This window comes from Teleopsis dalmanni, chromosome 2 (assembly GCF_002237135.1).
Source record: "Teleopsis dalmanni isolate 2A chromosome 2, ASM223713v2, whole genome shotgun sequence".
Taxonomy (NCBI): domain Eukaryota; kingdom Metazoa; phylum Arthropoda; class Insecta; order Diptera; family Diopsidae; genus Teleopsis; species Teleopsis dalmanni.
This window is the reverse complement of record NC_051847.1, coordinates 231399745-231414305: the sequence shown is the minus strand read 5'-3', so window position 1 is coordinate 231414305 and position 14561 is coordinate 231399745. Positions and strand designations below refer to the sequence as shown.

Here is a 14561-nt window from a genome sequence, read left to right as displayed (position 1 = left end):
GAAATCCTAATCTACTGTATAATTTGGAAACCAGTTCGCGATTTGGTTAATGTTTAATATTTATAAAACTCATTGGTTTATATATATATTGTTTTTTCAACACACAAATTAGCACAGTTCATGCATATGAATATTCATCTAATGTGACCCTAAGCAAAAGTTAATCCTCAAGCCCACATTAATTCTCAAAAAACTATAAACAAATTTGAATCAATAATCATTATCGACATATTTTTTTGAATTATTTGATATGTTCATTGCACGAAATTATTTATTTATATAATAATTTTTTTATTAATTTATGAAGTAATATTCTTTACTTATGTGTATCTAAAGTTGCAATTTCTTGCAATCCATTATATGTTTGTCTCTTTTTTATAAAAAATAAATATGTTAAAAAATGAAGTGTTAATGCACATATTCGTTCTGATGACACTTAATAATTAATTACAGTCATAAATTTCTAAAAAAAAAATGCTCTTTAATCATTTACATAGTTAATGTGTCAAATTTAGTAATTCTTTAAAATAGCCCAATATACAGTCAAGCTGAGAAACGATTTGAGAAATATTCGACATCTAAGGATTTGAGAATTATAGGGTTTTCCATAACAATAAACTTTGAATTTGATATGAAATCAGAATATAAGCTTCGATTTAAACCTTACATTAGTTTACGATTGTATATTTAGTTTATTATAAAGCGATTTAGAAATGTTTATGTCTAAATTTTTCATATATATTAATTATGTATTATTTTATGCGTTTTTAATATAAATCAAATCTTTATATTAATTTGCTATATTATATTTATATTTACAAAAATATTTTTATAAATTATATTCATATAAATAAAAGTGGTGCTGACGCTAGTACAGCATTGGTTGTACATTGTATTGACTGCAATCATGAGCCCGAAATATTGTATGTAGTGTAGTTCGATATGCTGTCATATCTCTTTCATTGTTTGTAGCTATATAGTAGGCGCGTAATAAATCCTCATTTATAGTATTAGTCCATTTTCTGCGCTATCGTGGTCTGCCAGCTACGGTGAGAGCTATATCGGAATTTATGTGCTGTTCACCGGACTGCAAAGGTGTTCCGTGGACCGGATTATTATTATTATTGTATTTATTATAATATTTTTTTTAATTCCCGCTATTTTACATTGTATATTTTGTTAGTTTCTTGAAGCTGACTATTTAAGATAGTCGAAATATCGGAAAACATCTTAATAAAATCATTTTTTTTAAATATAAATAATAGATTATACATATTGTTGCGTTTCCCCCATTTACGTGGTCGTTCGCGATCACTGGATTCTGATAAGTAATGTAAATCGTAACTTGAGTTTAGTGTAACCGTTTATTATCTCTGTCTTTTTATCAAACATACCATAATTTCTCTAAATCCCATATTTATCAAAAACTTACTTTCTAAATAAACTGACATAATAAGAAATTATCAAAGGTTACTTAAATTGTATATTCACAACAATATTATAATATAGTAGTAGTAGAAGTAGTACATAGCTTTATTTTATTTAATTTTAAACATTTTACATAGAAATTTATAACAATTACATAGGCCAAACAGAGTCTGTCAGCTAATAAGGTCATGGCCACAGTTTTTAGAGATACAAGTGGTGTCATTCACATCGATTACCTCGAGAAAGGTAAAACAATCACCGGCGAATATTATTCAAAGCTTTTAAATAGAATTGACGTTGATTTGAAGCAAAAACGGCCGGATTTGGCGAAGAAGAAAGTGCTGTTCCATCAAGGCAAAGCACGTGTGCACACTTGTCTAGTCACGATGGCCAAAATCCACGAATTGGGATATGAACTGCTATCATATCCAGCATATTCTCCAGATTTAGCCCCCTGCGACTATTTTCTGTTACCAAACCTAAAGAAATGGCTGGGCGGTAAGAGGTTTGGTTCGAATGAAGAAATCATTACCGAAACCAATGCGTATTTTGAGAGCTTTGAGAAAAGGTATTATTTGGAAGGAATAAGAAAATTAGAAAAACGCTGGACTAAATGTATCAAGCTAAATAGTGATTATGTAGAAAAATAAAATGTTATTTTGCCAAAAAAAATTTGTTTTATTCAAAAAGTCACTGACTTATCAAACCGCCCTTGTAAATATTAAATTAAATTACTTTAACAAGTAATCAGTTCGTTAAATTTTAGCAGATATATATTTGATCGGGAATTGTAGTGTGTTTTTATAAACATTATTGTAAATTAATGCAAAAACAACAAGAAAGAAAAAAGTGGATATATACAAAATTACAAACAAAAAATTATTTTTTTTACTAGATTTATATAAATTTATGTGTAACCACTTATATAGGTATACATATATATATATATATATAAATATTATTAATATGACTAGATCAGCAGAGCAAGTGTTTAACACATTAGATGAACACTCATTCATCCTCAACGAAAATGCGCTCAGTGAAGTGCTGATGCAAGATGAAATCAAAGATCGTTATGTATGTGTTGTTTCAGTAGCTGGAGCATTTCGGAGCTGAAGATGGTCGCTCATCGTCTCCTATGCAAAAAGGCAAAGGTTAACAATCATGAGAATACGCCAAAACTTCCGTGACAGCAGCAACGAAAATTATATATATATATGACTTTTTCTATATATATATACTTTTACAACTTTGAGCTCAACGCGGCACGAGTTGGCACAATGTGATCGATCTGAAATTTTATTTCCCTTACTTTATCATCGAAAGTAATATTTTAAAAGCCAGAGATATATTTGAAAATCAAAAAAAAATTTTGCGGCCGCTCTATTTTTCAAGCATCAGTACAGATTACGTATTATATTGTTTTTTTTTTACTGTTCAAAATTGTTCCTTGAAACCCTCTGTTCAGATTTCTGACTGCGCTTATGACTTGTGCTACAAATGGCACTAATGCAAATTGTAAATTAAAATACTTCATCATCCTTTATATGTGGTTTCGTAGAAATTAAAATAAAGTTGTTTATAAAATTTTCTTCGATTGACAACTCCATAATCCTAAACACCTGCTAACTGACTGTGTTTGAAGATACATATGTACATAACATATATGATGCAGAATATATGACATTGTAATTAAGAAGAAAATCTGTTCAATGCTGTGAAGATGTTAAGAGTATTTTTTATCCTTAAGAGTTAATACTATATTTTTGGAAAAAACACTTCATAAAACTTCCCCGCTTTGAAGTACTTATTTATGTATATGCATGTGTAAAGCTTTAATAGATTTTTGCTTGCACTAAAAATGTATGAAGGAAGGGTATGTAAAAACTTGCTTTATGTATATTTATAAATATATTTATCAAATGCTGGATTACTTATTTGTGGAGTTTCCAAATCATTCGCAGCTGTGTTTAACATTTTTATTACGTGATATGAATATATAAAATCTCAGTTAAAGAAAATGACAAAAAGTGCTGGGAAGAATATATCTCATATAGTATTTTCAAAAATGGAAAAATGTTGATAAGTGTTGCTCGATGATCAGTTTAGTCTATTATTCCTTATATATGACATTCATAAAATAATTAAATATTTAATGTCATAATTAATGTAAAGTAACTTTATATGAAATGCAAGCAACAACCTTAAACCGGCGGGTATAAAAGGTAGTTTGTATAGTATAGGGGACCATATACTACACTCCCTATACTATACTAAATAGGACCATGGTTTAATAGCACTAATTGCTAAATGCGTTCGTATATACTTGATATATCCCTTTTTTTAATGTTACGTATGTGCACAGTTTAAGTTTTACTTGTAATATTTTGATTTATATTTGTCATAAAACTTTTAATCATGTTTTATTATTAGACTTTATTTAATATTTAAAACTGCAAGGGTATGTGGCAAAGTTTTGAAAACTTAAATCGCTAAGGGCAATTACAATATCGGTATGCTCTTATATCTTATAAGATTTTGGTAATTACGTCCATAAATTACAATACTTTGCTCTTCAGTTATTACTCTTGTTTGGTTTGACCATTAAAATTTGCTTCGAACCAATGATTAATGGTGATTTTGAAAAGATAGTTAAGTTTGCAAAGTTGTCTTCATTGTATTTTGTTTATTTTTTTCGACTTAAAATTTTAAATGTTCTACATAAATATTCATGTTAAAACTTTAAAGATGTAAACTAGCCTATTTGTATTTCTTATTTTATCTATTAAAGAAATATATGAAACATTAAAATATGTACTGGAAAGGTTACATTAATATAACGAAATTTATGTATTTTATATCAATACCTCATGCCCTTACGTTCACTATTAAAAAATATCTCAATTTAAAGGATGTTTGTATAGTTGCTTTCGTAGCTACTGAAGGAACTTTTAATAATATTCTTTCCAGTGCAATAACAAGCGCACTCTCACATTTGGGTGTAGATGATGCGCTCATCAGTTTTATCGGTCATGTACTAACCGGGTAAATTGAGGTACTCTCTGCCCTCGTCTGGATTATACTTGTGAATGAACTGCTACAAAAACTGAAGAATGCAGGTTGAAAGATTATTGTATATGCGGATGACATTGCGGTAAAAGTCATTGGAGAGTATGCTACCACCTTATGGGATGTTCTGCAAAATGGCCTTAATATCCAAAACAAATGAACACTAAATTGTGGCGTTGGGATTAACCCCAGCAAAACTGAAATCGTCGTCTTTACCAGGAAACATGGGTTCCCAATCTTTCTCCACCCTATATTCAAGGTTCTGCGATACTATTTACTGAGAAAGTAAAATTGTTAGGTATTGTTTTCAATAGAAAACTCAGTTGGAAAGAAAATATTTCAGAGCGCGCTAGGAAAGCAAACATTGCGCTGCTCTTATGTCAGAAAGCTATTGGTAAAAGAGTGGGGATTACAACCACGCATTGCTCAGTGGATACACACGAGTGTCATTAGACCAATACTTTTGTATGACATAACCGTGGACGGCTCTTGATAAATCTTCGTACTGTTCTGTACCTAACAGGGCTCAGGGCAGGGCTAAACTCTGCTCTGTGTACAACACTAGCTATGACATTAGATTTACTGCTTCACTTAATGCCACTTGACATCATCAGCAAACATTTGGCAGCATCATCTGCTTTAAGACTCAAAGATACATCACAATGGAGGCAGAAGTGACTGTTAAAGAAAGCTTCAGCTTGTCTAGTAGTAAATAATATACTTGATAGGAATATATACTATCGTATAGTGAAGCGCTTTAAAGTCCTTGAGTTCAGTCCATTTACGGAAGTCTTTGACTGCTACACATCACTTAATGAGATGTCGACGCGGTCCTTATCTCTTTACTCTGGTTTCTCGGTCATAGGGATATTTTCGGCAATTGCAAAGCAGACGAGCTAGCCAGACGGGGTGCTTCAGGAAACCACTCGGAACATCTAAACAACCTGGTCATATCGTTGATACCATGCAATTTGGTATTGAGTTCTTTCTGTGCCAAAATTTTTAATAAAAGATGGGAATGCCTGACGAAATGCAGGTATCTGTTTACGATTTGGTCACACACCAATAGAAGAAAATCAAACTCTCTTATAGAAATGTCCCTTAGAGATATCAGTCTTGCAATAGGTTTACTCACAAGTCAATGTATTCTAGGTAACCATGCTAGAAGACTAAAACTCCTTTTCAACCATATCTGCTGCAGTTGTGGTGAGGACAATGAAATTGCAACCCACCTACTTTACTTCCGTCTAGCACACGCGTGGCGCCGCCTTAACACTTTAGAGGCTTTCTTTTTTAGGATCTTGGCGAACTTCAGGACCTCCCTTTGAATAGCATCAAAAGTTTTGCCAAAAGTTCTAAATGGTTTTAACCCTTAGTTTTTTAATAATATGGTAGCATGGACTATATGACGGTTCATTTTATGTAACGGGTACCAAACCCTGTACACAACTATTAGTTCATTACCCAACAAGTATCAGATGACTCTCTAGGGATGCCACATGCAGGATGTGTCACATCTTGGATTGAGGACGGCTAGGATCGAACTGACAATTTTTAAGTTAAATGCAATCAGATATGAGGCTCGTTCTTCGAACAATTTTATACGTTTAATTTCTTAATAATATAATTTTATAATAATAATTCATAATACAATTAAGTGTTATGATTTGTAATATAGAGTACATAACTGAATTAGCAAAAAATGAGGAACTTTTTTGGTTGACCTTCATATTTAAAGTGGGAAAAGTTTGAACTTGATACTTAAAATACCGTAGTTAATTTTATTTTACTTTGTAGTTTTATTTTTAAATTATAGATATTCTATATGAAAAAAGAAGTGATTATTTGTTGTAAATTGCCAGCTTTTATTTAATATAAAATATTAATATTACAATATTTAATATTGCAGATCAGAATAATAACTTAAAGCATTTTCGAAAATGCTAAATATACAGGAGGATTTCATTTATAGCAACTTTAAAACAATTTGGAACAAAATGTTTCCTTTACGTATTTAACACATCTGTTCGCATATGTCAAAAACTATTTAAAGTAGGAATTATTGATTAAAATTATGGACAACACTTACCACTCACCAAATATCAAATATTTATTGACAGACCAACATTCGGAAGTAACAAGTCAAACGTACACATAAACGCTCTTTATTCGATTTTAAGTGAACTGGAATCGCAGAGACTATCCATCATCCATTCAAAACATGTATCACCAAAGGCTTATTTGTCCATCCCTGAAGTATTTTCAAAAAGGGTTAATTGTGTACTGAAAGAATTTTATAAATAATTCTATTTTCGTACCAATAATCCTTTAAACTTTTTTTTAACATAGCAACATCAATGTGACGCAATCAACGGAGTTTAATTTGTATAAAGAGAATTTTAAATTTGTTAACATTTTGAAAAAGTTGGTCGAAAGCTACGTGGAAAATGTATTTGCTCTCAATTAAAAATTTATTATTGCTGTGGCGGTGTTCTTAAACCAAAATACTAAAAATCGAAAGAACACTACTATTTCTAGTAGAATTTTTAAATTCACTTTTATTAAGGTTATTACTATATTTATTTTAAAAAATATAAAAATATCATTCATATAATGACCAAAAGTTCGGAAATGGATTAGGTTAGAGTTCTTAATATTTGTTTTTTGTTGAGCTTTAGCGAGTATTCTTGTTTTTAAAAAAATAACATACAATATATATATATATACCACTTATATACCACCACTTATTTTAATTGTTGATTGCAAGCAAAAATTACTATGTATTAAATTATTTATAACAGATATTTCGGTCTATTTATTAGACTATTTTCTATGTTATTGATGTTTTTTTCATTTGTTTAATAAATATCAAAAGTCAAATCTATATGAGTATATGAACTCAAATAATACATGTATGACAATCAATGTTTTTCATTGTCAAATTAAAAAATTGTGAGTATGTGATAGCCTGTTAATTTGTACTAATTTTTGTCACCATTTTTTGTTCACTCTTTTAGATTTCCATAATACACAGTATTGAGTAATTACAACATTCTGTCTGTGCAATTTTTTTTCCTGCTGATAATTTTTACGCCTTCGAAAATAAGCAATTGCTTATTTTAATGCAATGTGTTGCTAGAATTTGTTTTGATCAATAGATGTGGGACTATTCTTCATATCATGTTTGTATCCTCTAATTTTTGTTCGAAGTCTATTTTTAGTTGTTCCAATATATACCAACAGGTATATGTCACCACCACAAGAATTTTTTTGTACCAAATTATATTCATCCATTTTATGGTCTTTTGTAAAAACACCAAATTTTTTTAAGTAATTTCGGTCATGCTATTTTGCTGGTTGATTTGTTAGTATTTCAACTTTTGTAAATATTAAGGTAACAATAATGACGATCTGCCTTTTCGCCCGTTAATTTATACAGTGTTCTTTGCAACACATTACTGCTTTTTACTAAACAACAAACCAATTTTTGTGTAGTTATCAAACAGCAAATTGTATTGTAAAATTGTACAAAAAACTACAGGGAAGAAATTAAATCTTATTAATTTTGCCTGCTTATCTATTTACACATTGCCTTAATAATTTTCATTTGTAATGAAAATAATGACACAATTAAAAGTATTCTTATTAAGTCGCTTCATCTGTATTCGTTCGACAAAACATGATTCCATTATCCGCAAAATATTCATTGATCCAAAACATTCGTAATGAGTAACTGCTTTCACTAATAATTAATCAAATATTACTAAACAAAATGTTTCGAAAACTTAGTTTTTGAAATCCAGTAATAAATTATTTTTTTTTTTGAATTTAGTTGTAAAGATTTCAAGTAGTAGTAAAAGTAAATTTTCAACCTATTCAATGTATTGTTTATTTCTAAAATATTTGTTTCTTATTTATTAATAGTATATATTTTTATGTATATATGCGCCTTTAACAAAAAACGCGTTTATTAAATGTTCTGAAGGATTTTAACACGTTTTTATTTAAAATAGATTTGGAAAAATTTGCAAAACTTTCACTTTCAACGATTAAATAATCTACAATGTTTTGTCAAATAAGAATTCACCCAATGCTCCAGGACCCATCTTTATAAGTTGACTCCATTTTCCAGCTAATTCTCGTTTGCCATGTAACTGCTCTTCAAGGTAAACGCCGGTCAACCAGTCAACAATATGATAATAGTTTTTATTTGTTTCACAGGATTTAATTAAAGCGCGAATGGATTTAGTCACTTTTTCTTCCAATTTTAGAGCGTATATAAAAGCATCAGCAGCACTACTCTTGGAATCAAGTTTAATTTCTAAAGCATCATTCAAAGACCTACCTTTAATTTTTAAACTCCTCTGTACAGAAATAAATTAGAATTTATAAATATACAATATAAACAATGCAGCTCAACTTACTGAATTGTCATCCTTCTCTAAAATCTGTAAAGAAATAAATTAAAATGTATAAATGTACAATATAAACAATTCTGCTTGACTTACTGAGTCTTTCTTGATAAGTTCTTCAACATTATTCAAATGGCCACGCATAGATAGATATTCTATTAATTTCGTAGCATGTTCTCTTTCTTCCTTAGCAGCCTTAAAAAAGAAATCAGCAATACCAGGACGATTAATCACATCTTGCGCAAAATGTGCCCCAATATATAAGTATGTATACGAAGCATCTATTTCCATGCGCGTTTGGCTTATAGCATCTATATAACATTCTGCCTTCTCTAAGTCGATCCACTCCGAAAAATTAACAGAATCAACTGAGCCTGTATGTGAAATCAAATTTATTATTAAAAATATTTCAATAGCTATAAGCAGTTAATTTTTTTCTATTTTTGAAATTGTACATTCAAAACATTGTTTGAATCAAATTTATTAAATATTCTAAACTAATTTTAATTTGCTTCTCTTATTTCATTTCCCACATATTCGTCGTTTTTTGTTGCATATTTTATTTCATTGAATAATAGCCTAACAACGAACAAGTTGCCTTTTTTTCTGTTAGTTTAATTTACTGCGTAAATAATTTATATACATATGTTGGGATATTACTTACATGTGTTTTTTCCTGCATAGCAAGACGCAGAAAGAAGAAGTAATCCAAGTAATATTTTCATCATTTTGATCAATTGTATTTAATTATTTGTATTAATATAATTCGTGAGAATTTACAAATATTAAAGTTCTGTAAATTCCAAAGAAATAAATTAATTATTATAGCCTGTAATAGAATATTTATCCATATGTTTACTTTTATCAAATTGTCAAAGCCTTTATACGCACTGGTACAGAAGGCAATCGCAATTGTTACTGTTTGTCACAACTGTCCTTATAGAATGCGTTTTAAATTCAGACTGTCTGTTTTCAATTTCGCGAGTACACTTTTAAACTGTGTGCAATTGCTTCTTTGTTATCTTGCCACAGTATATTTCAACATAAATACTCAACCACTTATAAGTAATGATAATTTTTTGTTTTTTTTTCAATTTATTCACACGACTCTATAAACATGCATAACTTTTCTTTAAAAATATTCAATATCAATTGCAGCAACAATGGCAGCTCAACATGGACGACACTCGATTACATTTTATTATTTTCTACGATTTTCTGGTCGGCTCTTATCTCTTTCTTTTCAAAGCATGGTTGCCAAAGTTTTTGTTTTTGGAAATGTATATATTAGTGGCATTTATAAGAAAAAGAACCTATCGAAAATTGAATTGTACAGTATCAGTAAATAATATATCAAACAACAATCTGAATATTCTTGTCGTTTCAAATTTATATATGTATAAATAACTACTCATATATTAATTTGTTGAATACTAACATGTTTTGGAATTAGAGACATTTCAACAGCAATCTTATCAAACTGTTCTTCAGTGCTTCTATTATATTATCGATATTAAGTTTTTATCTTAATTTACCTCATTGTGAGAAGATCAAAAAATAATACATAGTATCAACCATTATGCAATACACAATACTTAATATGTAGAATTACCATTATATATTATTAACTGAATTATTGAGTAAATATACGAATATTTGATAATTTATATCATTATATGAGCAATTATACTGGATATTAAGCTAGAAATCCTAGCTTATGATACATGTGGAAATAGATAACATGATTGAGATAATGATATGCCCGTAAATAATAAAAAAAAATTCATTGGAGATGGTAACCCTTAATGATTGGAAAATTTTTAAGTACGTAATTTGCTGAGTCATATATTTGGGATTAATATTTTTTTGTTATATATAACGTAGCTTTTATGCATTTTTATAGCATTGGAGTTACAATATTATTAAATAATTATCAGAAGGCAGCCATGTTTTTTGCTTTGTTCGAGAAATTTATATGCATATGAGAGAGAGCTGGTGTAATAAGTCCAAAGAACGAGTGCAAAAGTAAGAAACACATCGCAGTCAATCGATAAAAACGACGAGCAGAAGTTGAAATAAAAACAGTCTAAATTTCGTCTTTAATAAAGGAAAAGCATTGATACCTTCTATACCAGTGTGTATAAAGGTACAAATTGAATATATTAAAAGCAACGACTTTTACAAACTCTGAAAATAAGTGAAAGCTGTAAAAATATAATTAAAAATTTGTAAGTTATTTGCTGCGCATATATATATTTCGAACAAAACATTTATATATGATATTTTACAACGCAAAAAGAAGCAATCGTTTTTTATGTCATAAGAAAATTAATAAATGTCTAGAATAGTATATAGCATTATTATCCAACATTTTTGTTTCAGCACAAATTGAACCTGAAAAAATGAAGTTGTTTGCCTTCATTTTGGTATCCTGTCTATGTGCTGCTGTGTACGCAGCCACAGAAAAGAAAGAAACAGCCACAGAAAAGAAAGAAACATGGACGACGTCTAATAATTGCAACATGTTGTTGGAAAGAGTCTGTTTACAACCATCACCTCTTAGTAAACTTACAAAAAATGTGCTGTATTTGTTTGTTAAATTATTAAATCTTTATTTTTTTAGAAATAGACGGAAAAATTGCTGAGCTCTGCAATGCGAAATATAATATTTTTGATAATAAGCATGTGAGTGATTATGTCGGGGAGCTCTTATTTAAATCCTATGAGTACCTATATTTGGCTACACGTTTCGGTGCATATCAAAAAAATCGTTCTGGATTCCAAAAGTTATACAAAGAACTATCAGATAAGCATTTTGACGAGGCAATTGATTTAATAAAACATATTAATAAACGTGGTGTTTCTATCAATATGCTGGAGATAATTAGTAATTCTAAGGAGTATAAAAAAGATGTGAAATTTTATAGTCTTGACAAAGATGAACTGCATTCTTTAGGTATTGCATTGGACATAGAAAAAGAACTGTTTGAGAAGGCTGCAAATGTTACTAATCACGCAATTCACGACATCGATAATACCGAAAAAAATGGGCGTCATACTAAACATTATAAACACCGTGATCCGGAATTTGCTCATTACTTTGAGGAAAAGTTCTTGGGTTCTCAAGCAGAAACTGTGCGTAAATTATCTGGTTATTTTAATGATTTATTGAAAATAGTGCGCGACGAACAGCAAGAGCTGGGCTTTTATATGTTTGATGAGTATTTGCAAAAGCAGTAAATTCATTTTTAAAAATTGAGTTACTGTATTTCAAATTTTTAATATTTTATAAATTTTATGTAAATACAATTTGGTGATTATTAATAAACTTCTTTTGAGCAGAATTAATATGTTAAAATGTTTATTTTTAAATGTTTCATAGCAATTGACATCATATGATTTCATATTATAGAAACGTTTTTTGAAAACAAATACAAAGTGGAAACAAAAACTAACAAAAAATATACGAATTTTCAAATATGACTTTCCAGTGTCTCAACTAAACATTATCTAAAAAATGTTTTTGGTGTAATTATTGTTTTCTTTATAACCTGCGTATAACCTGCGTTGCATAGAAAAAAGAAAAGATTTGTCAAGAAATTAGTGATAAATGCAAGGAATCGTCGTAGTATCAGAAATAATCAAATTTCAGAATCAGTTTTGTCCATGTATTTGTTGTAAAAATCGCAAGTTATTTGAAAATGATTTTAAGCTAAATGTTGTAATGTACAAATACATGGAATATGTATGGATATTTACTAAGGTGAACGAATGTTTGTAATTACATCAACAACACTCAATATACCATAAACTCTAGATAAGATTTTTTCAGTTTGAGCTAACGATGTAGTACCAAAGCAAGATGGAGTAAGCTGTTCACATTTTAATTACCATGATTTTTTATTACTCAATGTGTACTCCAAAAAACTGGAATTTTTAGGGAGTCAGCCTTGAAGGTATTAGGCGACCCTAATTAAAATTGTTGCTATAGAACCTCTCATTAAGGTCACTTACAGAGTAGAACATCAATGCAAACAAATAAAAGTCATTCTTCACTAGTAATACTTTTTCTGCTCTGCTACTATAAATGTATATACCATTGTAACTATGCATTTACAGTACATGAATTCTTACCTAACATTAGCTTGAAGACAATACAATATATGAACATGAATCGATTTATTCTTTTAAAAACAGTGTCTGCGTTGATAATGCTGTGTTGGGTTTCTATGATCAGTCGTTAGCTCATTACTAGAAACACTATAGTTTTTGCAATTAGTGTCAGATGTGAACCTGTAACTTCGTATAATTATGTACTGATAATGATATTTTTCACAACTTTGATGTAAATTAGAATATCGACTATTCATCCCATTCGATGCAGGTAAGGTCAGATGGCCTTTATCTATGACTAGGTTAGCTTTACATTTGGATAAAGTAATACATTTCTAGCATTCATCTTATAATACTATTTTTAGCCGAACTATTTCAACAATAACACCTCGATATTAAACTTGTTAATATAGATTTGCATATTACTATTCTATAGAATACAGTTTGTTTTTTGGTTTACTTAGGTTTTCAAATATTTTTGGTTTATTTAAGTTTGTTATACTGAAGTATTCGATATACATAACAATTTTCTATTTAAATAATATAATTATACAATTTTAAAAGTTAGTAATATGGATACAGTTATTAGTAAAGGGAGGAAGGAATACTTTAACAAGGCTATATAATTGAACTAATTTCAAAAGTGTACACTTAAGAATCGAATTAATTGAGGCGTAATATAAGTTAAATCTTGTTAATATAGCAAGGAAACACGTAGAACTACCGTCAATTAAGCGTATTTGAATTACCCATAATTCTATAATTAATTTGCCCATATACATAAATGGCGTCATCAAATCAGACTGAAAGATGCGTGCGATTGTGCAATAACAGATTACAAATGATGAAGGAATTGCTCAGTATCGCCCAACGGTATCGCATCGTTCCAATTGTCGAATAAAATGTTAAGCGGCAATAATTGCTCTGTATTTTTGGGTTAGTTTTATGGAGAAAACGGGCTATTATATAATAATCCATTTAATATTAATTGCCATGATTTAACATTAGGTTTCGTTTTTCTCTCGAAACTTCTGTGTGCATTGAAACATGCTTTTATTAATTTTATTGCCGTGAACAATGCTTTAAGGGTGCTTTTTTCGTGTGGAATACCTTTTTTAACTCATAATTGCACTGCAACAGTTAAGCATTCATCCTTTTTTTGAGTGTATGGTATTTGGAAAACTATTTCATTTTTATAATAACATTAATATTTGTGAATAATATTTTTTTAGAAATGAAAATATGGAAATAAATGAAAAAGGATTTAAATTTATGCATTTTAATTAGGTGTACGGCGCAATTAAAATTTAAATTAAAAAGCGTATGCACCATATGGATATTTGTTAGGCTATGGCGTAGTGCTGTGAAAATTATGATTACCATATTTTTAAGTAAATACCAGTCAGTCCATCTATCACGTCAGCATAGAGAATGGAACTTACTTATTAATTGACGACTATCAATAGAATTTTTCTGGACTTTCAGACTTTCAGTTAATCTTTCTTGATCTTTCTAGCATTGGAAAATTCAAAGGTAACC

The 14561-nt window shown here is 29.4% G+C and overlaps 2 protein-coding genes across 2 annotated transcripts; one reads left to right on the top strand and one right to left on the bottom strand.

The window, feature by feature from the left end:
* Positions 1–8379: 8379 nt before the first annotated feature.
* LOC119681418 (ferritin subunit-like) lies at positions 8380–10099 on the bottom strand. The gene is made up of 5 exons (XM_038094602.1): positions 9769–10099; positions 9574–9702; positions 9006–9283; positions 8922–8945; positions 8380–8861 (listed from the first exon to the last, which is right to left on the bottom strand). Exons 2-5 carry the CDS (start codon positions 9635–9637, stop codon positions 8556–8558), a joined length of 672 nt encoding a protein of 223 aa, XP_037950530.1. The 5' UTR covers positions 9638–9702; positions 9769–10099; the 3' UTR covers positions 8380–8555.
* A 637-nt stretch (positions 10100–10736) lies between these two features.
* LOC119680608 (ferritin-1 heavy chain-like) lies at positions 10737–12251 on the top strand. Its single transcript, XM_038093520.1, has 3 exons — positions 10737–11137; positions 11292–11471; positions 11533–12251. The coding sequence occupies exons 2-3, from the start codon at positions 11312–11314 to the stop codon at positions 12147–12149; spliced, it is 777 nt and encodes a 258-aa protein (XP_037949448.1). The 5' UTR covers positions 10737–11137; positions 11292–11311; the 3' UTR covers positions 12150–12251.
* The last annotated feature ends 2310 nt before the right edge of the window (positions 12252–14561 follow it).